The sequence below is a fragment of the Triticum aestivum genome, chromosome 2D (assembly GCF_018294505.1).
Source record: "Triticum aestivum cultivar Chinese Spring chromosome 2D, IWGSC CS RefSeq v2.1, whole genome shotgun sequence".
In the NCBI taxonomy this organism is placed as follows: Eukaryota; Viridiplantae; Streptophyta; class Magnoliopsida; order Poales; family Poaceae; genus Triticum; species Triticum aestivum.
This window is the reverse complement of record NC_057799.1, coordinates 91,578,256-91,605,431: the sequence shown is the minus strand read 5'-3', so window position 1 is coordinate 91,605,431 and position 27,176 is coordinate 91,578,256. Positions and strand designations below refer to the sequence as shown.

The 27,176-nt window shown below is 53.5% G+C and overlaps 1 protein-coding gene across 1 annotated transcript; it reads right to left on the bottom strand.

The window, feature by feature from the left end:
* On the bottom strand, positions 1 to 25,223 carry LOC123051877 (uncharacterized). Its single transcript, XM_044474868.1, has 16 exons — positions 24,988 to 25,223; positions 24,841 to 24,885; positions 24,023 to 24,140; positions 22,901 to 23,107; positions 22,702 to 22,800; positions 22,546 to 22,617; positions 22,314 to 22,462; positions 17,633 to 17,785; positions 17,281 to 17,554; positions 17,091 to 17,193; positions 1,911 to 2,025; positions 1,777 to 1,838; positions 1,511 to 1,694; positions 1,344 to 1,417; positions 468 to 569; positions 1 to 372 (listed from the first exon to the last, which is right to left on the bottom strand). The coding sequence occupies exons 4-15, from the start codon at positions 23,058 to 23,060 to the stop codon at positions 518 to 520; spliced, it is 1,497 nt and encodes a 498-aa protein (XP_044330803.1). The 5' UTR covers positions 23,061 to 23,107; positions 24,023 to 24,140; positions 24,841 to 24,885; positions 24,988 to 25,223; the 3' UTR covers positions 1 to 372; positions 468 to 517.
* Between the last annotated feature and the right edge of the window lie 1,953 nt (positions 25,224 to 27,176).

The following is a 27,176-nucleotide window of genomic DNA, read 5'->3' as shown; positions in this document are numbered from 1 at the left end:
AGAACAACAAGAGGACTTAGAGCAAGCAGCATGATCCAGCGGTATTTACAGTGGATAGTTGTCACAAGGAGTTCAGACAGGAAGAGCTAACGGCGATATTTACAACACATGATGCTTTGTTCGAGGACGTAAATAAAGGAGTTGTCATGACAGCGGTTTAACACAATTCTGCAGGCGTCAAAGCCCTATCTTATAAAGCCGCACAAAAGTAAATCCAGTGCATGCCCAAAAGCGCACTGAGTCGACGATCTTCAAACCCGGCCCGATGGCCAAACCGCTGCTGTGATGCAGTACAGTTGAGAAGGCCTGTTCAGCACGACATCCGTCCATCGTAGACTTTACTTGATAAGCAAGCAGAACATAGAAGAAACCCTGAGAAAGAAGAGGAATCACAGTTATTATCATATTGCGACATACCATGCATCATGGATGTAGAATAGATGGAATTGAAGAGGTATTAGTCTTACCGTATGTACATATTTAGATTACTACATGGAACGACCACTCCATGAAAGAACTACTGCTTTAGTTTCTTTGGGATGCCAGCACCCTTGCTAGGGTTGTTTGTCCTGAATTTGATCAATTGGCAAAAATAAAAGAAATTTTAATAATCTTGTCTTCGCAAGAAAGTCTAGACCCATAGAATGTCGTAGAAACAACATGGATTTAAAGATTAGACACGTGAATTGGAGAACAACATAAATAAGCAGAAAACCAGCTTTATGGCTAATTATCTTGCATGGACGTGCAAGGAAAAATAACTGAGAACGTATATAAAAATGCTGAAGCTAAAAGGATGTTTTATTGAGCCTCTCATGAATGTGGAAATAGCAGGCGTACAAAGAAATGCCTGATCAAATGGCATCGCATGCATCAGCGAAGAAGGAAATATAGTCAAGATGCATGTAGAGAGGTGGTTTTCATCTAAAAGAACAAAAGACCCACTGGATTACTAAATCACGACCTAGTATAACTGTATAGGCGTCTAGCTTACAGTGCATCAATGAACAACGAAACAGAGAAAAGTTGATAATATTTGTTGTGGCCAGATAACTAATCTGCATATACCAATGAGCCATAGAAAAGGGAGCAAACCTGGCAACAAAATAGTATGTACCAGTTTCTTAAGAGATATGACAAAGCAGCAAATACAATGGTCACTGGACCATAGAACTATATTAGAAAGAGCACAGACCATGTGCACATACTAAACCAGGAGATATTCCATAATCTAATATCACAACCTAGTTTGTTTCATAAAAGGCAGAGCAAGACAAGAGTAAAGTCAATGCCTTTGTCATAGGCGCAGAAGTAGCTGAATGTAACAGTTCATGAGCCTTTACCTCTTGGCCTTAGAGGGGTCAGGAATGATGATCTTTGGATCCTCAGCAGTTGTGGTTTCAGTCTCATGTCGAACCTGTACAGATTGGTGCGAACAAAGATTATTGCACATCAAGCATAATTTGTGCAGAATAAGAATGATGTTTGCATATTAAGTACATGCACTAACGGTTGGCATGGGTGTAGGCTGAACAACATTTCCAGTGGCGGCAACCTCTTCAGTTTGGGTAACTGCGACAACCTTTCCAGCCTGGACAGTAACGTTGCTAACAGAGGCAGGTAGTTCAGTGCCCTTAGACTTAGGGGGGCCAATAAGAAGCTTGCGGCGAGCACTTTTTGGGCATGGGGACCGGCTGCAAAAAAGAAAAAACATCAGTCATGGGCAAAGAAGAAGTATTTTCAGAATGTATGCTAGGAGAAATGGAGGATTGATACCTGGGTGTTTTAGGCACAATAGCCTGTCCTTTACCTTTGAATGCAGATATAGGAGTGTTCATCTGGCAAAGAAACAACACAGGCATTAAACGGGTGAAAGAGAACTTGAGAGAGGAAACCAGCAACATATATACCTCATCGAGAGGTAGCACAACGAGTGTAGACGATCCTGTAGAGAAAGAGGTGGGAATGGGCACTGTCATGTCTGAGCCCTTAGCAGAAGACGATGCTCCAGAGGAAGATGATGCACTAGCAGATGCAAAGGGTACAAGGTCAGGCTTAAAGGTTTCATCAATTCTACCAACTTGGAAGGACAGCTGGGTGCTTGCAGGCTGAAAATTCTTGTTGGAGATAGAAACGACCAGCCTATACTTCTGGGTAACAAGGCGGGAAATTTCAACAGGCAAACCTACATCAGAACCTCCTATCTAAGCAAGATCAAGCGCACTTGTAAAACCTGGGTACTTGCAGTGAATCAAAGTCATGAGTGGCTTGCCAACAACTTGTTTTGCAGCCCTATCAAAGAACATAAATTCTGCTTCATTTGCGCCATCGCTTTCGAAAGTACACACGTAGTATCTAGACATTGCAAGGCAAATGCACTCAGAATCAACCCAGTAGACAAACCAAAATAGACTATGAGGGAAAGGCACTCACGAAGGATCTGCTATGATAGAAGAACAGTCATAGTCTGAGCAACGGTACTGCCATCCGGAGGTGTAGGCTGTTTTATGGCATTTCCGGCACGAGAGGAACCACCAGCGGTTGTCAGAGCCCAAGCCTGTGATAGTAACCTTGACAATAAACTGTTTCTTCTGCATTTAATGATGAACACAAGTATAGTGAGAGGATGCTAAAAAGAAAAGGGAAAGGTATAGAAGAAGTAAGGAGAGGAGGTACCAAGTTGTCAAATGGGTCAAGGGCAAGCAACTCCTGAACAGTCAATTCAACAGGAGGTTCGTGAACAGGTGCTGGAACAATCGCTTGTTCTCCTGGGATGTGAGCAGTGACGGCAGGAAGCCCTTCTGCAAGGCTGGATTAAAAATGGTTAATTGTAACCGAGTCAGAATAGCTCTATAAATCTCGACGACTGACAACCACATAGAAAGAGGAAATACCTAGCACGAAAGGCATTCATCTCTGGCGGGTCCTCATCAATGTACCAGCGGCATGCAGAGCTACCACTCAGGCCTTTAATACCTATCGAGACACACAGACAAGGAAAAATGTGCATCAAACCGCCAGATTGAACAACGGGCTAAGTGTGTCGGAGTAAATGGCCACGGGTAGCCCAACCGACTACCCCTGGTTCTTCAGAAAAATTATCAGGCCTTTGGGCCTTCAAGCACTCCAGGCATTCGGGCCGCCTTCCCCGGCCGGCTACCTCTGAAGCCGACTCCCGGAAGGCGACCCTGCCTCAGCAACCCCTCCCAAGGACGATTACAGGGTGGCCAACTCCAAAAAGACGGCCAAGAAGGATGCCGACTCCAAAGAGCCGGCCGAGACCACAACCACTCCAAGCTGTTCCCACATAACGGCGACACGACGGGGTGTGGCCACAGTGCGGCCCACTACCCCCAAAGCCCGAGGCAGGCATGGCTACAGGAGGCCGTATGGGACAGCCGTCTCCCGTGCGGCTCGGCACTGTAGCCATGCTGGCCCCGACGTCACCCACGACCGACTCCCGTACGGCCCGCGGGCGGCGGGCCCCTTCAGCCAGAGAGAGGCGTGAAGGCGGCCCGGCCTTTCCCAGTCGGCCAAGAGCGTAGCCAGCCTCTAGAAGCCGGCTACTCCCTTCCTAGAAGCAGGAGCCCCATTAAGGAGACAAGACGAGGTAAGGCTACAGTGAGAGCCCCCGAGGCGGCCCACTGTAGCCACGCTTACCTCGACAAAGCCCTCGTCATCAGAGGCGCGGCTACAGTAAGCAGCCGCCGACAAGACCCCAGGCGGTGGGGCCGGCCTGTCGACCAAGTAGCCGGCAGCCGGCGGGACCCTGCAGCCGGCGGAGAAGCCGGCGAGTGTAGACACTGACGGCTGGGACCAGAGCCCAGCCGGATTACCATTGTACCCCCGGGGGTAGGCCTATATAAACCCCTCGGAGCACCCATGCAAAGGGTTGGCCTCTAAGCATAGTTGGCTTCCAAACATAGCACACACACCATAGATAGAGGGAAGTGAGAGCTAGCCTTGTTCTTCTTCTCCCTTGACCCCAAACAGCTCTAGGAGCGATTGTAGCTACCCTTTCTCGATCTAGTGATCATGCGGAGACCCCGCAGAGCAGGACTAGGGGTGTTATCTCCTCGGAGAGCCCCGAACCTGGATAAGATCCGCCGGCGTGCATGTCTTCGCCTCATCCCGTTTCCGGGCACCGGCGACGTTTTATTGGCTCCCACAATGATAAGCCATCCCTTGGCATATGTCGCACCAACCACCCGACATTTGGCGCCCACCCTGGGGCCAGGTGCACCGTCGACCTGTTCTGGACGGGAACCCTCTTCCTCCCCCGCGAGCGCAGCCAGCCTGCTGCGCCCGATGGCGGTTGCCTCGACGCGCTGCAAGGCGTCGACGACGCCTGCGCAGCGCGCCGCCTCGCCGATCTGCTCGGCGAGACTCGCATCTCCGACGAGCCTGCGTCCGACGCAGGCACCGGCTACCCCGAGAGCCGCCTCATCTGCCTCCTCGACCAACTTCACGTCTCCAGCGAGCCTGCTACGGACATGGAGTCCGTCGGCTCCACCGACCCGATGCTCATCGACTCCGACACCGCGTCGCTTGACGCCTACCCCTCCGACATGGTGGTCTTCGACAACCCCCTCCCTCGAGCTGACAGCGGGAGCAGCGCTGTCACCGAAGTGCTGGTCATCAGCCACGTCTCCAACTCGGCCGAGAATGCCCGCGACACTCAGCAAGCGGCGATGCACGACCTCTCCGTCCCCATCCCGGCCGACGCCGACGCCGAGACCCTGGAGGCACGCCGCCTTGCCCTCATCGCGGAGGGCCAGAAGATAGCCTCGATGAGACGCCTCACCGAGGCCCACCAGCGCGAAGTCGACCGCGCCGCCTTCGGCACGCCGCCGCCTAGCGGCGCGAGCCGAGTCGGCTTCGTCCAGAAGCGCGGCGCAGCCGTCGCAGCGCGCTGGGCGCAGATCGCCCCGTCTACGCCACCCCGCTCGAGAATCTGCGAGCCACTCAGGCGGCTGCAGAAGAGCTCAATGGGCTGGGAGCCGATGAGCTCCCCTACATGACGAGACGGATCCAACAGCTGCTCGACGCGGCTGCAGAACGGCACGAAGCCGGCGCCCGTGCTGATAATCATCCCCCGCGCCGGGAGCACGCCGCGACGTCCCGCTCGCCGACTGCGAGCGGCGCGCGCCAGAAGAAAGACAAGGAGCCGGCTGCCAGCCGTAGCCGGACTCGCATCACCATCGAGCGCAACGCGGATGGCCGCCCTCGAGCTGTAGAGCACCAAGGAAATCTGCCTTCTCCCCCGCCTCGAAGAGAAAGACGCCTCACTCCGCCGCCTATCACACACCCGACTCTTGGCGACCGACTCGGCCGCCGAGAAGGAGTCGGCGAGAACGACGCCCGCCACAGGATCGACCGCCTTGCTCGATCCTTGGCGTTAGAAGAAGAAGACGATGTCGGCCCGCCATGCTTTGGCCCCCGCATCCGCGACGAGCCCTTCCCCAAAGGGTTCTCGCTCCCCAGAGACACGCCCAAGTACAACGGCTCGGTGAAGCCGGAAGATTGGCTCATCGACTACTCCACGGCCGTCAGCATAGCCAACGGCAATCGGCGCGTCGCCGTGAAGTACGTCCCCCTCATGCTGCAAGGCACGGCGCGCACATGGCTCAACAGCCTCAAGCCCTACAGCATCAACAGTTGGCTGGACTTCACCGAAGTCTTCATCCGCAACTTCACCAGCACCTACAAGCGGCCTCCCAAGCCTCGCCAGCTCTCCCTCTGCGTCCAAGGGCCCAACGAGTCGACCCGCGACTACCTCACGCGATGGGCCGAGCTCCGCAACTCCTGCGAGGGAGTGCACGAGGTCCAGGCCATCAAGTACTTCACCGTCGGGTGCCGAGAGGGCACCCTCCTCAAGCACCGACTCCTCTGCGACGAGCCGGCTACCCTCGACGAGTTACTAGTCATCGCCGACAAGTACGCCACAGCCGACTCCTCAATGAAGACCGAGCTCCGAGTGGACGCCTCGGGGAAAGTAATTGCTCCGGCTCCCAAGACGCCGGCTGGCGACCCTAATCGGCGCCCCTACCAGAACGACCACAAGCGCAAGGGCCCCATGCCGACTTCCTCCAGTAGGCAGGTGGCCACAGTTGAAGACGAGCAGCCCGAGAATCGGCCCGCTCCCAAGAAGAAGGGTGGCCGGCCGCCTTGGCAGCCGTCTTTCTCCTACGAACAAGCTCTAGACGCCCCCTGCAAGTTCCATAGCTGCGCGAAGCCGTCCAACCACACAACCCGGAAATGCCACTGGCTCACCCGCATCACCAAGGGCGAGGGAATGCTGCCGCCTCCGCCTCCCGGCCCGCCGCCTCCAGCCCCCCAGCAGCCGGCAGCTCGGCCAGCAGTCGGCGCCATCCAAGACGAATTCCCCGAAGAGCACGCCGCCTACGTCGTCTTCACTAGTCAAGCCGACGACAAGCGCAGCCGACGCCGACAGCACCAAGAAGTGAATGCAGTCGCCACCAGCGCCCCCGAGTTCATGCACTGGTCAGAAAAGCCAATCAGCTGGAGCCAGGCCGACCACCCAGAGGTGATGCCTTCGCCTGGCTCCTATGCAATGGTCTTGGACGTCACCCTCGCGACGGAGAGGCGAGCTGCCAGATTTTCCCGCGTCCTGATAGACGGCGGAAGCAGTATCAACATACTGTACCGCGATACCATGGAGAAGCTGAACATCAAAGCGAAGCAGCTCATGCCGAGCCGCACCGTCTTCCATGGTATCGTACCCGGCCTGTCTTGCTCTCCAATCGGCAAGATCAAAATGGATGTTCTCTTCGGAGACAAAGATCATTTTCGCCGGGAAGCAATATGGTTCGAGGTAGTGGATTTGGAGAGCCCCTATCATGCATTGCTTGGCCGACCTGCTTTGGCCAAGTTCATGGCTGTGCCCCACTACGCCTACCTGAAGATGAAGATGCCGAGCTCGAAGGGGATCATCACGGTAGCCGGCGACTACAAGAAGTCCATCGAGTGCGCCATGGCCAGTAGCCGGCTGGCCGAGTCCCTCGTGGTGGCAGAAGAGAAGAAGATGTTGGAACGGGTTGTGGCCATGGCCGGCAAGCAGCCGGCCTTGTCCCCCAACCCCAAGGATTGTGATGCGCAGGGCTCCTTCCAGCCTGCAAAGAGACGAAGAAGATACCTCTGGACCCGGAGCACCCGGAGAGGTTCGCTGTCATTGGGGCGAACTTGGACAGTAAATAGGAAGGCGAGCTCGTCGACTTCCTCCGTGAGAATCGAGACATCTTTGCATGGTCCCCAAAGGACATGCCGGGTGTCCCGAAGGATTTCGCCGAGCACAAATTACATGTCCGAGATGATGCGAAGCCGGTCAAGCAGCCCCTCCGCCGACTGTCAGAAGAGAAGCGAAGAATTGTGGGAGAAGAGATAGCCCGGCTCCTTGCAGCCGGCTTTATCATGGAAGTGTTCTTTCCAGAGTGGCTTGCCAACCCAGTTCTGGTTCTGAAGAAGAATAACAAGTGGCGTATGTGTATAGACTACACTAGTCTGAACAAGGCCTGCCCAAAGGATCCGTTTGCCCTGCCACGGATTGACCAAGTGATAGACTCCACAGCCGGATGCGAGCTGTTAAGTTTTTTGGATGCATACTCAGGGTATCATCAGATCAAGTTGGACCCAGCTGACCGCCTGAAGACTGCCTTCATCACACCCTTTGGAGCTTTCTGCTACCTGACAATGACATTCGGCTTGAGAAATGCCGGTGCCACTTTTCAGCGTTGCATGCAGAAATGTCTCTTGAAACAACTCGGCAGAAATGCCCACGTCTACGTAGACGACATTGTGGTGAAGACAGAGAAGCGCGGTACCTTGCTGGAAGACCTGAGAGAAACATTTGCCAACTTGCGCCGATTCCAAATCAAGCTCAACCCCGAGAAGTGCGTGTTCGGAGTGCCAGCCGGCCAGCTGCTAGGCTTCCTGGTCTCCGAACGCGGCATTGAGTGCAACCCCGTCAAGATCAAGGCCATCGAGAGGATGGAGATTCCCACCAAGCTGCGAGATGTGCAGAAGTTCACTGGCTGCTTAGCCTCCCTGAATCGTTTTATCAGCCGACTAGGAGAAAAGGCTCTCCCCCTGTACCGACTCATGAAGAAGTCCACTCACTTTGAGTGGAATGATCAAGCCGACCAAGCCTTCCATGAGTTGAAGAAAATGTTGACCACTCCGCCTGTCCTGGCAGCGCCGACTGAGAAGGAGCCCATGCTCCTCTACATCGCCGCGACTAGCCGAGTCGTCAGCACTGTTGTTGTGGTCCAGCGCCCGGAGGAAGGCCGAGCCCAGCTGGTCCAGAGGCCGGTGTACTATCTCAGCGAAGTACTTCCAGCTCAAAGCAAAACTACCCGCACTACCAAAAGATGTGCTATGGGGTGTACTTCGCTGCCAAGAAATTGAAGCCCTACTTCCAAGAGCACCCCATCACGGTCGTGTGCACTGCCCCGCTCGCCGAGATCATAGGCAGCCGGGATGCATCCGGCCGGGTGGCCAAATGGGCCATTGCCTTGGCGCCCTACACGATCTTCTATCAACCCCGCACCGCCATCAAGTCGCAAGCATTGGCCGACTTCCTCGTCGACTGGGCCGAGACCCAGTACTTACCGCCGGCTCCCGACTCTACCCATTGGCGGATGCACTTTGACGGGTCCAAGATGCGCACCGGCTTGGGAGCCGGCATCGTCCTCACCTCTCCCAAAGGCGACAAGCTCAAGTACACGCTGCAGATCCACTTCGCCGCCTCCAACAACGTCGCCGAGTACGAGGCGCTCGTACACGGGCTCCGGCTAGCCAAAGAGCTTGGTATACGCCGGATCCTGTGCTACGGCGACTCAGACTTGGTGGTCCAGCAATCATCTGGCGACTGGGACGCCAAGGACGCGAACATGGCGAGCTATCGTTTCCTCGTCCAGCAGATAAGCGGATACTTCGAAGGGTGCGAGTTCCTTCACGTGCCAAGGGCCGACAACGACCAAGCAGATGCCCAAGCACGGATCGGCTCCACCCGACAAGCCATACCGACTGGCGTCTCCCTCCAGCGCCTCCTCAAGCCGTCCATCAAGCCGTCTCCAGAGTCGGATTCCATTTTCGTACCGCCTGAGCCAGATATAGTCGGATCCGACTGGAGAAATCCCGCAGGCGGCACGGGGACTTCGACAACCGGCCCGGGGACTACCGTAGTCGCACCCGGCCCGGGGACTGCAGCGGCACAAGAAGCGGTGGCCGACTCCAATGCAACACCCAACCCACCCACCCGAGTCATGGTGGCCACATTAACAGAAGAAGAAGTCACAGCTCCCTCATGGGCCCAGCCCATCCTCAAGTTCCTAGTCAGCAGAGAGCTGCCGGCTGACGAGATCTCAGCAAGACTAGTGCAACGACGAGCCGCAGCATACACAATAATCAACAGAGAGCTTGTGAAGCGCAGCGTCACTGGAGTCTTCCAGCGTTGTGTCGAGCCAGAAAAAGGAGTGGCAATCCTCAAAGACATCCACCAAGGCGAATGCGGCCACCACGCAGCCTCAAGATCCCTTGTGGCCAAGGCTTTCCGCCATGGTTTCTTCTGGCCGACTGCCTTGGAGGATGCTAAAGAAATAGTCAAGAGCTGCAGAGGATGTCAAGTTTTTAGTTCCAAGCAACACCTGCCGGCTTCTGCCCTCAAGACCATTCCCCTTACTTGGCCTTTTGCCGTCTGGGGACTAGACATGGTGGGCCCTTTCAAGACAGCCCGCGGCGGCCTGACACATCTACTGGTCGCCGTGGACAAGTTCACAAAGTGGATCGAAGCTAAACCGATTAAGAAACTGAACGGGCCGACTGCCGTGACATTCATCACCGACATCACTACTCGGTACGGCGTGCCGCACAGCATCATCACCGACAACGGCACGAACTTCGCCAAAGGAGCACTGGCACGTTTCTGCGCGACGCAGGGCATCCGACTGGACTTAGCGTCCGTTGCCCACCCGCAGTCAAACGGCCAGGTCGAGCGAGCAAATGGACTCATCCTCTCCGGCATCAAGCCCCGACTGGTTGTACCACTGGAGCGATCGGCCGGCTGCTGGCTCGAAGAGCTGCCGGCTGTCCTCTGGAGTCTGCGCACTACACCCAACAAGTCAACCGGCTTCACTCCATTCTTCCTCGTGTACGGTGCCGAGGCTGTCATCCCAACAGACATCGAGTTCGACTCGCCTCGGATCACCATGTACACGGAGGAGGAAGCCAAAGAAGCAAGAGAAGACGGCGTCGACCTACTGGAAGAAGGCCGGCTGTTAGCCCTCAGCCGGTCCGCCATCTACCAGCAAGGGCTGCGCCGCTACTACAACCGCAAGGTCAAGCCAAGATCCTTCCAAGAGGGCGACCTTGTGCTCCGGCTGATCCAGCGAACAGCCGGCCAGCACAAGCTCTCGGCCCCTTGGGAAGGCCCCTTCGTCGTCAGCAAGGCACTCGGCAACGACTCCTACTACTTGATCGACGCGCAAAAACCAAGAGCACGCAAGAGAGACGACTCCGGCAAGGAGTCGGAGCGACCATGGAACGCAAACCTCCTAAGACGATTTTACAGCTGAAAAGCAGTATGTATCACGCTCCCCTTTTGTATTAAGTACAAACCAACAGGCCCCCCGAACAGTACTCGGGGACTGCCTTTTATTTATCTATGAATGACGAGTGTCATATCCATGAATGTATTATTACATTTTGATTTTTTGTCCGGCACCGGGTTCGACTAGTCGGCCCGGGGACTGGCCGCCTTGAGCTATATCGAAAGTTTTTCCTAAAGTCAGAAAAGTAGTGCGCCGGCTCCCGAGTCCTCTCTTGTTGAAAGTCGCAGCTCAAAGAACTGACTGTCCGACTAGCAAGAGGAAAGACAGAAAGGACGCCCACACAAAAAACGGCTAAGGAACAACGAACCTATATAGCAAAGAGACAACCTCCAAACATGCCTGCTGGCTACCAGAGCAGCCGGCTGGCCGGCTTCCTAAAAAACTTAGCTTTAGTCCAGCAGAGCTAAAGTACTTCCCCCTCCCCAATCGGCCAGGCACTCCCCCGGCTACAGATTGCAGAGCAACTGTTTGACTGGGGAGGCGGCAACCAAGGGAGGGCGGCAAAGGAAAAAGCAGAAGGACAAAAAGCAAAAAGTACAAGGAAAGGCCAAATGCATAAGTCATATATATACATAAAGCCGTCAACAGGCCGGCAACAGACATAAGTTCGAATACACCCAGTGGGTGGAATTGTGCGAATTTAACCAAAATATGTTTATAAAGAGTAACAAGACAGGAAAAGCAAAAGACGGCAGACTAGGGCGCGACATGGAGGCCGAGCTGGTCGGTGAAGGCAGCCTCGCCGGCTGAAGGAGTGGCCGACTAACGGGCCCCGGCTTGACCACCACCTGCGGCGGGAGGCGTGGAGGCGCGCGACGTAGTGCTGGAGGCGCGGTCAGACTGTGGCTGGCCGGCTACTCCACCAGCCGGCTCGGCGTCTTCACCCTCCTCCTCCTCCTCTTCGCCCTCGTCGCTGGAGTCGATCTCCTCCGCCGAGTCCTCACCGTACGCCGGGTCCAGCCCGAACCACTCTTCCGGCTGGGCGACTCCATTGTTGTCCACCTCGGGGGCGAAGACGCTGGTGTCGGTGTAGTCGGCGATCGCCGAAGCCCGCCGAATGATGGCCGGACGCGCTGGCTCCAGCTCCGTGTCGACTTGCTGCCGCCAGGTAGCCAGCTGGTCCAGGCTCAGGCCGGGATACCAGGCCTCGACGAACTCCAGCGCCCGCCTGGCACCGGAGCGAGCCGCCGACACCTTCCAAGCCTCGAAGCGGCCGACTGCCACCTCCAGCCAGTCGGCGGTCCGACTGGGGGTGCGAGGGACCACTTGGCCGGGCCAGAGGGCGGCCAAGACCTGCGCCCCGGCACGCTGAAGCCGGCGGAGCAGCCGGTGAGCCGGCTGGATGCAAGCCTGGATCGCCAGGAGCTGTTCCTCCAGCGAGCGGCCGGCGGTTGGCGAGATCTTAAAACCGGCCTGCCTTCGCGCTTGGCGACGGGCCTCGATGGCCTGGTTGGCGGCAGTCGAATAGCCAGGGAAATACTCTGCGCGAAGAAGAAGAAAGGAAGAAAAGAACACTAAAATCAGAAAACAAGCCAATGTGGCAGATGGCAAAAAAGGACGGAGAGGTAGGCGGCTTACCGTCAACCAGATCTTCGATCTGGCCGTAGCCAGAGACCAGAGTCTGCCTGGCCTCAGCCCAGCCAGCCGCCTCCGTCTCGAACTCGGCCTGGAGAGTGGCTTCACGATCCTGCACAGCCTTCAGCGCCGCCTTGTGGCCTTCCTCCTGGTCGGCCAGCTTCTTGACCAGGCGGTCGCGCTCCTGCACCAAGGCGGCGAGCTCGGCATCCTTGGCACGAAGAGCAGTCTGGGACTCCCCCAGCTGTGCCCTCAGACTGGCGTTGGCCGCTGCAAAGTCGGAAGAAGAAGAAGAAGAACAGTAAGAAATCGTCAAGGAAGATCCGACCCGACTGCTCAGCAGTCGGCCCGAATCTCGGGGACTACACCCAGTGGGTACGCTTACGCACCCCCACATGAGATAAAGATCAAGTCACGTACCTCGGCTCTCAGTAAGGTCGGCGGTCTTCTGAGTCAGCTCCCGAGTCTGGGAGTTGAAGGCGGCCGCTCGAAGGTTGTGGTAGTCCTGCAAGATGGACAGAAGACCGAAGTGAGAATAAAAATAGCAAAGGCAAATCTACCAAGAAGTTCCAAGCCGCCTGCTCAGCAGCCGACTCGGAACTCGGGGACTACACCCAGTGGGTGCGCTGACGCGCCCCCACGGAAGAAATCAAGATCAAGAAGAAACAAGATGGGAGTACTAACCCGGATGGCCGCCCGCGTTGCGAGGAACTCGTCGGTGAACTGCCTCAGCGCCGCGGCTTGGCTTTGGAGCCGGGTCCGGACGTCTTGTGCAGCCACGTTCACTACGGCTGTCCCTCTGCCTGGCGTCCACCCCGAGGTAGCGCTGGCCGCCTCCGCGTCTCGGGCCGACGAGCTGAAGCCCACGGCCGGCCGTGGCTCCGACGCGGCCTTCTGTGGCTCCGACGCGGCCTTCCCCGCGCGCCGGCTCGGCGGCATCCGGACCGCCACCTCAGCCCCCGCGGCCGGCTCACCCTCCACCGACTGTGCAGGCGGCGGATCAGGCTGGCCGCCTTGGGCCGCCCCAGTTGGTGGGGTCGGCTCCGGCGCCTTCTCCAAGATGATGACATCGTCGCCGCTTCCCTCCCAGCCCCGGCTGGTCGCTGCTGGCTTCCCCTAGCGAGGGTTCCATGTCCCCAGGCGCCATGACGCGCAGCGGGGTGACCATTAAAACCTCCCCCGCCGCCGCCGCGGCCTCAGCCTCTGCCTGGGCCCTGGCTGCAGCCTCGGGGAGTGCCTTCGCCGCCTCCTCCCGTACCGCCTGGGCGGCGGCCGCCTTTCCGTCGCCTCCTGGAGGTCGGTGCGGGGGTCCACGCGGCGGGTGGTGCTCCCAGAGCCCCTTGGCGACTCGACGACAGAGCCGGCAGCCGCCCGCTCAAGTGACAACGGAGCTCTGATCGTTGAAGAAAAAGACGAGAGTTCAATAACCACCAAAGAAAAGAAAGAAAGAGAGTACACAAAGAAAGATTCGGACTTACGCCGACACGGTCTGCGGTTGCTTCACCACCTTGCAGAAACGAGCCGCCTTCGCGGCCGCCTCCTCCCGCCTGGTGGCTGCGGCCCCGCCTCTGGGTTTCTTCGTTCGGCTGCCGAACAAGCCCTGGGCGGCACGACGCTTCTGACCTCCACCCCGAGCAGGCTGCGCGGCGGAGGAGCCCGCGCCGCGTCCCGATGCCGGCTGGCGGCGCGGGACGGCTTCGGCTTCATCGTCGTCCGGCCAGTCGTCAAAGGTGGCAGTGAACCCGGAGCCGCCTGTTTCGCCGCCGGCTTGGCCTCCGCCCGGCTCGACGTCATCGTCCATATGGACCGCCCCCAGGTCGGGGTCCTCCAGGTCATGTTCGGTCCGGTCGGGCACGAAGCGGCGCTCCGCGTCTGACCCGCCGGCCGGCCGAAGCAGAAGGCACTGTCGAAGAACAAGCCGACTTAGTCAGAGTCGGCCAAGAGATGCTCGGCAACAAGGCTGAGAGAGAGAGAAAAAGACACAGGGAGAGCATACCGTAGGCGGCGGATTGGCTCGGCTATACGGCTCCTTGCCGAACTGCCACGCTTCGGCGAGTTTGCAGTTCGCAAGGTAGTTCACCATGTAGGCGACCTCCTCGCGCGGCATCTCCTTGGTGCACATTCGGCTCGGATCGAGCTGGCCGCTCATCTGACAGATCAGATGAGGCCGGCTCTGGAGCGGAAGAACCCGGCGCGTGACGAACGCGGCCAGAAGATCGGGCCCCGTCAGGCCCTCCGACTGGACCATCACCCGCAATCGGGCGATGGCGGCGTTTCCCGCCGGCGACAGCGTCACAGCCCGGAAGGACCACTGGGGCAGCCTGCCCGCCGGTGGGCCGGCTACGTAAGCCGGCAGGTTGATGTAGTCGCCCCGTGGAGCGATGTTCTGCACGTAGAAGTATGACTTCTGCCACTTCTTCACCGATTGGATCAGCGTGATGACGGGGAAGGGGTTGTCGGCAGCCGATCTCCGCGACGCGATGAAGGCGCCAGTATGAGCCGGCACGCCCTTAATGCGCGTGCCCAGCTTCGACTGGAAGAACTCCCCCCAGAGCTCAAGGGTGGGGAGGACGCCGAGATAGCCCTCGCACAGGGTGACGAAGGCGGACAGCAGTACCACCGCGTTGGGGGTGAGATGGTGTGGCTGAAGCTGATAGAAGTCGAGCCAGGAGCGGAATAAGGCGCTCACTGGCAGGCCAAAGCCGCACAAGAAGTGCGAGCGGAAGACCACCCGCTCGCCCTCCTGCGGCCTCGGCGAGATATCCTTCGCCGGCGCGAGGCGGACCTCCACTTTGTCCGCGCTGGGCAGCCGCCGCGTGTCGCGGAGGAAGTCGGCGTGGTCGTCATGGACGTTGGAGCCGTCCCAATCCCCGCCAAGCTGCTCTACGGTGGGAGGCATGGCGAAAGCTAGCACGGTGGCGGAGGAGCGTGCGGTGGAAGAGCGCGGCGGCGAGGCGCTGTCGCAAGAACTGGCAAGAGGAAGAAGACGGTGGAAGTAGGAGGAGCGTGCGAGGGCCTGCCGCCCTCCACCTCCCCCTACTTATAGCCTCACGAGGCCGAAGAGGCCGGACGTGGGGGGCGTGGGATTAACTACGCCCACTCCCCCCACGTCTCGCGATTATTGCGCATAAATGCGAGCCGAAACTGCCGCACGGAACGTGCGGGCGGTTTCGGGGTACAAAGGATCCGCGCCTGGGCCGGGGCGCGGACGTGGCGGGCCCCCTCCCTGCGGCGACGTACCGTCACGCGCGTGGGCTGGCTGGCCTTCCGGCCCCGTGGTTCGCAGACGGCCAGCGGCCGGCCCGCGGCCCGGTGCGCGCGCTAGCGGGCTCCCACCCTCTGACTCCAGAAGATTTCGACTCAGGCGGCACGCCTGACCAAGGCCGGCTCCTAACTGCCGGCTTGTAAAGATAGGAAGCTGATCGAGCTTCTCAACCCCTACTCCACCTCGAAGCCCAATCAGCTTCGGGGACTACTGTCGGAGTAAATGGCCACGAGTAGCCCAACCGACTACCCCTGGTTCTTCAGAAAAATTATCAGGCCTTTGGGCCTTCAAGCACTCCAGGCATTCGGGCCGCCTTCCCTGGCCGGCTACCTCTCAAGCCGACTCCCGGAAGGCGACCCTACCTCAGCAACCCCTCCCCAGGACGATTACAGGGTGGCCGACTCCAAGAAGCCGGCCAAGAAGGACGCCGACTCCAAAGAGCCGGCCGAGACCACAACCACTCCAAGCTGTTCCCACATAACGGCGACATGACGGGGTGTGGCCACAGTGCGGCCCACTACCCCCAAAGCCCGAGGCGGGCATGGCTACAGGAGGCCGTACGGGACGGCCGTCTCCCGTGCGGCTCGGCACTCTAGCCTTGCTGGCCCTGATGTCACCCACGACCGACTCCCGTACGGCCCGCGGGCGGCGGGCCCCTTCAGCCAGAGAGAGGCGTGAAGGCGGCCTGGCCTTTCCCAGTCGGCCAAGAGCGTAGCCGGCCTCCAGAAGCCGGCTACTCCCTTCCTCGAAGCAGGAGCCCCATTAAGGAGACAAGACGAGGTAAGGCTACAGTGAGAGCCCCCGAGGTGGCCCACTGTAGCCACGCTTACCTCGACAAAGCCCTCGTCATCAGAGGCGCGGCTACAGTAAGCAGCCGCCGACAAGACCCCAGGCAGTGGGGTCGGCCTGTCGACCAAGTAGCCGGCAGCCGGCGGGACCCAGCAGCCGGCGGAGAAGCCGGCGAGCGTAGACACTGACGGCTGGGACCAGAGCCCATCCGGATTACCATTGTATCCCCGGGGGGTAGGCCTATATAAACCCCTCGGAGCACCCATGCAAAGGGTTGGCCTCTGAGCATAGTTGGCTTCCAAACATAGCACACACACCATAGATAGAGGGAAATGAGAGCTAGCCTTGTTCTTTTTCTCCCTTGACCCCAAACAGCTCTAGGAGCGATTGTAGCTACCCTTTCTCGATCTAGTGATCATGCGGAGACCCCGCAGAGCAGGACTAGGGGTGTTATCTCCTCGGAGAGCCCCGAACCTGGGTAAGATCCGCCGGCGTGCATGTCTTCGCCTCATCCCGTTTCTAGGCACCGGCGACGTTTTATTGGCTCCCACAATGATAAGCCATCCCTTGGCAAGTGTCGCACCAACCACCCGACAAAGTGAGTTATAGATCAAACAATCACCTCGGTATGCTTTTGGCAGTGTTCCTACAAAGATAGCAATGACAACTGTGGATTCACTTGCAGCACGGACCTCTTCTGCCTCGAACTCATGGGCTCGAGCACCCAGAGAACAAGGCTGATTTCATTTCCGCTACAAGCCAGCAGGAGCGAGTAAATAGAAGGAAAGGGCAGAAGAAAAGCAAAACAAACAAAAAACAAACAAGGGGCTCACATTTGATCCTGGAGAACCACAGTCCTGGTATCTGAAGGACCAGCTTGATGTTGTGAGTGTACAACAATAATGTCTGTGACAGCAATAATCCGGCCAATCACATCTGTAAATAGCAAAGCAAATGTAAGATAATTTAATGGAAGAGCAAGAGTAAGCAGGGCATACATGAGGACAACATCGAATGACTAACCGATAAAGTGAGGAGTGTGCGGGCCTGGTATTGGGATATCCGAGAAGGACATAAGGCTGTAAGTGCAGTATGGGAAATCTTCTTCATCATCCACCACAGGATCAACAGTAGTAAAGCGAGTGAACTGCATCATAAATGGGCTGTCAACAACCCTGTAAGTGGGCTTTGATGGTTTGCACATGAATCTCTTCATTATATAAACACTGCCTTCCTGCAAGACATCTTGCAGGCTGATAGCTGGCTCAGTAGGGATCCGGCCATACATGTGGGTTCCCTACACATTTACATTAGAATTTAGGGGCACAAGCTAGAATTAGCAACATGAGCATAGATTTTGCAGTACCAAACAAACCTCTTTGTCAAGCACCACAATGTCAGTATGCATAATGGCACCTTCATCGGTCCCACCTCGGTAGTGCCACATGCGGGACACCAGAACCTTAGCATTCCAGAACATCTCTCTGTCATTGATCTGGGAGAGAAGGCTCATCCTCTGGCCCGACATCTGCAATATACAAGCAGAGGTGAGAAAACGAGCATAGACAGAGAAAGAAAGAGCAAGTTTAAAGATACTATTCACATGAACTCACTTGATCAGCTGGAAGGTAGAGGGGAATCAAATCGATGTGAGCAAGCAGGTAAAGAAAGCATCACACACGCGCGCAAAAGTTTTTTTGATGCATGAAATTGGAGGACATGGCAGATAGGGCAAAAGAAGCGGCAAATATGCAAAAAAACCACGGTTCTATTGCAGGAAGAATATAGAAACCACAAAAACATACCTAAGCAAATTCATTGGTTATATATTACAGGGTGTTACTAATCCCGCCTAGCGAATGGAAACGAATATCTCAGGGAACACGATGTTCCTTGTCTGAGAAACAGGCTCATCATCCTCTCCTTTGATCAAGATCTTTAGTGATTTCTTGAAGTAACACGAGACACCGCGACATAGAGCTGCCCATGCATGAACACGGGTGTATCCAAGTACAAACCAACATTTGAAAGAGTCTGCCCTTGACTTTTGTTAATAGTCATTGCAAAGGACACCCTAACAGGGAACTGTCGACGATGCAAAGTGAAAGGCCATTTAGGATCTTTGGAGGTCAACCCTATCGTTGGAATTAAGACAACGTCGCCTATGTTTGAACCAGTCATGACAATCGCCTCAATAACCTTATCAGCAAGCTTTGTGATTATAAGCCTTGTGCCATTACATAACCCTGTTGATTGGTTAAGATTTCTCAAGAGCATGATGGGAACGCCTACCTTTAGTACTAACCTATGGTACGGAAAGTTATTGACCTTAATCCCATTCAAGTACTCGACAGGGTAGAAAGCATCTTGATTGCGAACCGCATCAGATGAATTCCCTATAGTATCACAACTCAGGTACTCTCTCTCACTGGTAGGCACTAAAGACAGAACATGCTCATTGATTTTTTCAGCAGTTTCGTTCGTTGGTGTTAGGATTGCTCTTTCTTTTAGATAATCAACATTAGAGTACCTAGTAGGAATTTCTTTGTATACGGCCTGAACAATAGCATCAATTTTATCACCATCGGCATGAACTAGAAGTTCATCAGGGATAGTTATCCATGATGGATCTGATTCCCCCTCACGGGCGACAGCAGGTGCTGTGCCATCACCTAAACTGAGAACCCACTCAGCAAAGTCAGCCACTTCAGACTGGAGCACCGGATCATGTGTGTGCGCAGTCAAACGCATGTTAATGTTTAGGTGCAGAACTTCAACAATATTCCAAATAGGAGAGTTAGTGATTGCAGCATCAAGAATCTGTGCTCGAGATCCACCCTCAATGACTGGTAATATTTGCCTAAGGTCTCCACTTTACACAACAATCTTGCCACCGAAAGGAACTTTAGCTAAGGCAGGATCGTTAGCTGACAGGACATCACGGAATGACCGGTCCAGGGCCACAAAGCATTTCCGATGGGACATCAACGCCTCATCCCATATAATAAGATCAGACGCTTCAATTAGAGTGGAGAGCATGGAAGACCTCTTAATTTCACAATTGCCATAATCAGGCAAATCAATAGGGATTTTGAACCTAGAATGCGCTGTTCTGCCCGCAGGCAAAAGCAAGGCAGCAACCCCTGAGGATGCAACCGACAGCACCACCCTCTTACTACCTCTAAGATAAGCATCAAGTGCATTCCAAAGGAATGTTTTTCCAGTACCACCATATCTAGAGACAAAGAAAAAACCAGGTTTTCTAGATTTGACACAATCAATTAGAGCACAGTAAGCATGCAACTGGTCTCTATTATACATCACCTCTGCCTTTTTTAAAAGACTAACAACATCAACATCTAGCGCATCAGAAAGCATATCATTTTGCACAGAAGCATCATGGTATGCAGATTTTAAGGGTAGTTTGTGATCTAGGATGCATGCACTATTCTCAGCAAATATAACAGCTAATTCATCAAGTAGAATGTCTCTTAACTCAACAGGAGGAACAACATATGTGAAATTATTCTTCGACTTCTGAATTCTGTACCTAATATCATCAGCTAAGTAAATCTCGTATTTTTCAAAGAAAACAGCTTCATCATTGACATCACAGTGAAGGATCATAGTAACGAACAGCTGACGCAATTGGTTTCCCATACCCCATTTAACAGCTTCGTCAAAGCAGTATACCACTCCATGTCATCGCCAAGCAACCCTCTTGCTCCACATGCTTCTTTGAACGTTGAGTATACGATGCCATTGTAAGTCCTAACATCCTCATAGCACGTCGCACCTTTGACAATCATAAGGAGCATTCTAAAATAGAAAAGCTCTCCGGTCGCTGGATGCACAGAGTATATTCTACCAATTCTATCGCTCCTTGTCCTAGTTTTCCATCTCTTATCCTCAGCTACCCAAGACCACCTAGTTGGGACATCACAGTAAGTTAAGGACCTAGCAGCAGGGTGAACCCTGTTCGCCACAAACCATTCAGTTAGCATTGTTTTTTGGAGCCAGGCATCACTAATCACCGAACTCAGAGTAGCATGTGTGCGAAAGCGCACGATGTGCATGTTCAGGAGATGGATAGGCAATCTCTCAACAGATGGTGTTTTGCCGTGTATATCATAGCTGTAAACCCTCCAAAAAGAATCATAATCAACTATATAACGACACTCTCTGTACTCTTTAATCTCATCAACATCCTGGTTCCCATCACGTCTAAGGTTCTCAAACAGGGTTTTTGACTTATCTGGTCCTTTGGTAACATATTTATATAGATATTTGATAACATACGTTTTGTTACACTATTCAACATTAATATGTGCTTGCCATTTTTTTTAATATAAGCATGTTATAGGGGACCACATGTCTATTATCAAGCCTGACATTGTTCTTCATTACGAATCGTCCATTGTCAGGCCGCCTATATAAGGGGAACCCACTTTCATCAATGGAAGTTTCATCCTGAAATGGTTTTGGAATTTTTTTATAGCAAAAGCCCTTTTTCATGCAAGGGCATTTTGGACCATCAACGCCACAGGGGCCGTGCATCATGAACTCAGCGACAAGAGCATATCCCAAAGGATCCTGTACAGGATCAGGGATCTCAGCTGAGATATAAGAATTTATAAGGGCTGGTGTGACGACCCTATCGTCGTCCTTCTTTTGCCAAACAAGTATGTGTGCATGCGGCAACCCCCTCTTCTGAAACTCAATAGTGTGCAAGACTGAAAATAGGAGGAAAAGGCGGAAGAAACAGTAAGTAAATAAAAGGAGGAGAAGGGAATTGAAAGAGGATTGCAAGGGGCAGTACCAGCAACTACGGGACCAAAGGCATTCCCTTTTTTAATTCGATGAAGGTACTGCAAAAGTTTCATGTGGTACACCCTAACAGCAATGTCAGCCCTATCCGTTGCTGTTTGGCCAGGCTCAACGGAGTCAAGGATTTCTTCCCATTTTGGGTTACATGTGAAAGTTGTGAAGACATCCGGCGACCCATGAACCCGTGAGACAGCAATAGCATCTTGAAAATTTTCATACATATACCGGCGACCACCAGTGTAAGCCAACGACATAATATTCTTCTTCCCAACCTCGGACCCACCAACCATACCCTGTCCTACCGCATCGACAACACCCTGAAGATTCTCAGCCCGCATATCATTGTTACACTTAAGAATAAAATTGAGCCGGCATTCATCGATGCAGGCTCAGAAATCAACAGCAGCCTGTGATGAAAACAGGCCACAGCATAGATATGGATTATGTTGTTCTGGTTTATAATGCGAGCAGAAGCAATAGAAGTCTTGCATGGTCATTTTAACCCTCTTGTTCGGGTCATCACTATCAGAATCAATATAGTGCACAACGAGCTGAAAGCCACGTTCACCGTACGGGAACAACAAAGGATATTGCAAAGGCATGTAAGTAGTATCTAAAGAGGAAATACGACGAAGACGATCTGCTTTAGTGCGTATTATCTGGTCTCTACATGGCGCCTCCAACGTAAACTCACCATAAACCAAAGCTGCTAGCTCATCAGTTGCAGGCAAATTAAACTGTGCGCTATCATTTTCTCCAAGAGCTATAAGCCTTATTGAAATCACCTCATGTTTATTATTTTTCAATATCTCGCTGGCCATACGGAATTTTTTGACCAAAGAATTATTTGCATCAGGCATCTGCATAAGACCCTTCACAATCTCCTTATCTAACCCAGCGCCAGTTTCATTCTGCTGACTTAAGGCCTCGATCCTATTGCTAACCTCATTTTCTCTGTCATGTATGTATAACTCTACATATTTGGGAGAATCACCCTCATTTGGAAGCAGCGAGCCTATACGATGACAGACCTGACCATTAATTTTAAAAATCTTTGGACCTCCACCATCGTTTACAGATCGGTCAATTTTTGCCCCCATAGATGTAAAAGCAAACAGGCAATTGTACTGGCGTATTTGCTTAATAAACTTTAAGCTGCGGGATGGGCCTTTATAATCAAGCAGATCTGCTAAGAACGGAGGTGGTTTTTCAAAGGGTTTAACGAAGACCTTCCCAGCCTTACAACAGTTGTTGTAGGCCACTCGTCTTTTGGTGATAGCAGACTGTGACTTAACCCTCTCGCGCCACCAAAAGCTAGCCTGGCAGCGGTTGCATCGGTAGTCTGGACCTCCATAGTACGACCTTTTTGGATAAAAAGCTGTAGGAGAACCGTATCTAGTAAGGACAAATGACACCGGGAAGGCAGAAAGCAATATGGCTGATAACAGCACACAGGCATACCTTTAAGTATTCCCACTTCGTCAGGAGAAAACCCAACCCAATCAGGATGCAGAGGCGACGCAAGGGTATGCTCTGTGCAAACCATAAGAAGACACTAACATGCCAGATAACAAAAAAGAAGAAACCTATGAACAACTAAAGGAAATACGAACTGACCACCCTTGTTATGAGCGCGTAGTATTTTCAACAAGAACTTGCACCTCTTACGATTCCGTGCACTCTCAATAGAAGATAGGAAAGGAAAGAAGCCATCTCCTATGGATATAGAAAAGAGAGAGAATGCTAAGGAACCAAATGCTGGCTACTAAAACTCATGCAATTGAATTCAGAGGTGGACAAGCGGAACAGAACATACGCTTCCTCTTCCGAACAAGGGGAATGGCAGAGCTGGCCGGGACAGCAGGCAATGCAGCAGCAGCACGAGTAGCCCTGCGCGGGGCAACCACACGCCCCGAAGCAGGAGGCCTCCCCAAAGGAGCAGCAGAACGTGAGGACACAGCCCGACGCAGAGCCATACCACGAGCAAAGGGACTAAGAGCACGAGAAAATACACAACATAGTGCTGCAACAAAAAAGAAAACAAACACCCAGAAAATCTTGAAGTTGGGTTGATGGAAATTAAACAAGACAAGCCCAGTTTATAAAACATAAAAGGCAGCGATATCGACATGGCAACAGAATTCAAATTTATGAACCAAACCCAAGGACGGTGAGGACAATATTACCATCAATTAAACAAGACAATGGAACAATAACAACATCCCAGACTGACTAAATAAAGGAAACATATGCTAGGAGGCTTGAGTACAGCAACACTAGATTTGCAGGTGGCCGGGCCGGGGCATGGAACACTCTTCTAGATGGGTCTGCGGCGGACGAGCGCGTGCAAGCAAGAATCCTCTCCAAATAAGCTGCATAGCGAACAGCTGATGCAGCAACAGCGACCGCGTCCTTTCCATAATTCCTATAGACAACAACACAGTCATAGTTGTAATCTCTAACTACAAATCCATACAGTCCCTGCAAAAAACTAATTGCCTGAAGAGCAGCCCGTTCATACGCCTCTGCAGAACCCAGACACGCAGGACTCCAAAAGAAAACTCTCTGTGGCATCTCGAACACACCATCCCCAGGAACCTCAACCTCTACCCCAGCAAGGACATCGGCATTCCCATCGACCTCACACAGATAGCTAGGAGGAGGAAGTTCATAATGAGCCATGACAGTTTCTAGGATCGGCAAAACAAAGGATACCATAGCAGGCATCCTGGACATGAAAAAGAATGACCGAATTATAAGCAAGAAACAGCACCCGAGAGCAAACAAGGAAGAGAGCCACAAGGAACAATGAACAATAAACAATAGTAAATAGAAGCACAGAACAGCACAACGCACGTAACACACATGATTAGAATCAATTAAAAGACTAAATTCTAAAGGAATGCAGTAAAGCAAAAGCCAGGGAAGGAGGCAAAACCTTGCCAAGCCGGAAGACGGAGCGAGAGGCGTCATGTGAGCTGACCCACAGCACAAATCTGGCGAACCGGGGGCGTGAAAACCAGGCGACCAAGCAGCCAAACGTCACAGAGGAAGACCTGCAGCACACCAAAAAAAGGAACGAACATAAGCGAATGCGCACAAGGCCATGGGCTCGCCTCCCACCGAGCAGCCCTTTGCAATATCTTTACTCTCCAGCAAACAAAGTAGGGTCTAGACTAAATAGGATGGAAGAAGAAAGACAAAGAACAATGGCAACCTGAGCACACACATGCCTACCAGCAGCAGACAAAGAACAATGGCAACCTGAGCACACACATGCCTACCAGCAGCAGACAAATAATTAATGAACAGAAACAAGCTCCATTCAGAAAGGCACAAGCATTAAACCACATGCACAGGCCAGACGGTCAGGAGAATTAAAGCCTAGACAACCGAGGAAGAAACAAAATTAGAAATCACCTGCAATAGAACCCATGCCAACCTAGACATAACCATAACGGAGACGAAGACAAGAGCGCAACCAAAACATACCTAAACTAATAGGGCTAATCCGTTGGTCTAGGAACGGCAACAACGAAAGCATCACACGTCAGATCAAACATGGCAGGCACTCATCCATGTAAATTAACAGAGCCAATCCCTAGGGCTAGGAAACAAAACAACCGACGCATCACAGAACAGATCTAACCTGACAAACACTCATCCATGGCTCGGAAAACAAAAGATTGATCTCAAACCGGGGAAAACCCAGCCACGCATTTCATCAAACACTTGTAAAGCAGGGGAGAACCTCACCTCGGAAAGAATGAAGAGGAACACGCACAAGCAGATGCAGCATCCCTGTAAATAAAAGAACAGGGAAGGAACACACAAGAACAAGTCAGAACACATTAATCTACGATGAGAGCAGCAGAAATCGACCAAATTGAACAAGAAACCCACCCTAACCAAACACAACAGCAGCAGCGCGAGGAGCCATGCCGAAACAAGCCGACGACGGGGTAAGCAGACAACGAGCGAGCCGTTGATGACCGATGAACAACGAGAACGAGCGACAATGGTGGCTGGATGGCGGACGAGAGTAAGGCGAAGAGGCGCAGGCGGGGGGAAGTGGGACGAGACAGGAGGCAGAGAGGCAGGGAGAGCAGAAGGAAACCACGAACCCGGTCAAGAATGCTTCTCCCACGCGCTGTTACTTTTACATATACCTAAGAAGAAACCCAAACCTCCCGACGTGTGGGACCAAGGATAAGAAGGGACCACCTCCAGTGAGAGAAGGGCAGGCAAGCCCGCGTAGCAGCACGCAGCAGCTGAAAACCCTCCTTTACCTAGCGGGCCGAGCGGAGCCACCCACAGGAACAACAATGACCAGAGCAGGGTGCACACAAGAGACCGGCATATGGGGCCAGGCGCGGCTAAAGCGGAGACGCCGCTGGCGGGTGCGTAGGTTGACGGTAAAAAAAATCCTGACAGCCCACGATCCACCGGGCACAACCCACCACCGACCCACCCCTGCTTTTCATCGAACGAAACACGCACCGAGCGTGTCGCTGCAACGATGCCCCACGCGCAAGGGTCGCCCACTCGTCAGCTGCTCCTGGGCCTATCACCGGACGTACAGGAAAACGGGCGGCGGGATCTTTACCAGCCCGACGAGAACTACTGTTACCGCAGCCAGCGAGGCCAATCGAACGCGCAGGATCAATTTCAAACCGCAATGGCGCTGGTTAAGCGGGTACTCTAGGAGGCTTTATATGTTCAATATATGAGTCTTTGCATTGTAGAATCAAATTTTATAAACTAGGTCTTAAAAACCCTTACTTCCCCACGGATGCGCGGCACCAAACCCGCGGCGCCGACGGGTCCGGCGGCAGCGAGCACAAATCCGCGGTCAGCATGCCTGGAGCACCCTCTTCCAGCTACAACGGTACCTCGCGTGGAGCCCACAACTGGTCCATGGCCGCGGCGGCCATGCGCGTGGGGATGGAATGGCCACCCGTGTGGTCCCGAATTGATGGAAAAGATGTGTCGGACAACGGGGGAGCTACTCGACGTTGCAGGGTGGTCGGGGGAGCAGGAACCGAAGGCGAGACGCCGCAACGAAATGGAGGGCGTGAGCTGAAACTTTCACCCCGCAAAATTTTTCTAGCTATTTGGAAACGGCTAAAGAGGGGCCAAAAACTAGACATGCGGCGCTCGGGCCAAAATATACCACTACTCCTGTTTTTTTGGGACGGGCTATTTTTTAAGACCTGCACGCGACATTTTTCGCCCCGATACCTAAAAACGGTGATTATTATAGCGGCCCGGGCATATTTCCGGATATTCTAGAGATGCTAACCAAAGGCGTTGTTATCATATTGTTCTATTTGGTCCCACGCTATCGTGTCGTTCTATTAAGGTTGAGTGCAGATTATAGAACTTCCTCAAAAAATAAAAAAAGTACTCCTTCGGTTTACTTTTGTAAGACGTTTTAAATATTTAAGATATCATTCTCAAAAAACATTAACACAAAATATTTAAGACATCACCTAGTATTAAGCGACTTACAAAAGTGGACAGAGGGAGTAGAAGAAATCTCATACCATTCTCGTTCGGGTATGGGCCGTGCTTGAGCCCTTGAGTGGAAGAACTTACTGGCTCAGTCTTGGAATGGTCGCATGGCGCCCTCGACGGGGAGGTGGGCGACTGTTTTAAGTTTTTTTTTCTTTTTTTTGCGAGAGATGTCTGTTCTAAGTTTATGAGGACCGTATCTTAACAAATCAGCTAAATAAAAGGCAAAACAAACCAATCCGCAAATCAGGGTTGACACTGCTACTCTATATAGAATCAGTTGGATGAGAGAGAAAAGAAACTCTAGCAAACATCCATTAGTCACCGTATATATCCGTCAGGCACAAAGTAGCTCGCCATGCGCCCATGCCGTCGCCGGCATGGGCAACAGCCGATGCCGCTGCCGCTGCCGGAGCCGAAGCGCCCAGCGAGTTCCACCTGTTCGAGGTCGTCGGCTACTCCCGCGCCAAAGATTTACCAACTGGCATGGCAATAGAGTCTTCCCCATTCATGCTGGGCGGTTATCGTTGGGTAATCGAGATCTTCCCCAATGGTAGAGTCCCGGAGGACGCCGATTT

Excerpts from the sequence above, each read along its gene's own strand:
- LOC123051877 (XM_044474868.1), bottom strand. The coding sequence starts at position 23,060 with ATGGCTCTGCGTCGGGCTGTGTCCTCACGTTCTGCTGCTCCTTTGGGG. Across the intron at positions 1,839-1,910 it reads TTGTGCTACCTCTCGATGAG|ATGAACACTCCTATATCTGC; the intron begins GTATATATGTTG and ends TTTCTTTGCCAG. Across the intron at positions 1,695-1,776 it reads ATTGTGCCTAAAACACCCAG|CCGGTCCCCATGCCCAAAAA; the intron begins GTATCAATCCTC and ends TCTTTTTTGCAG.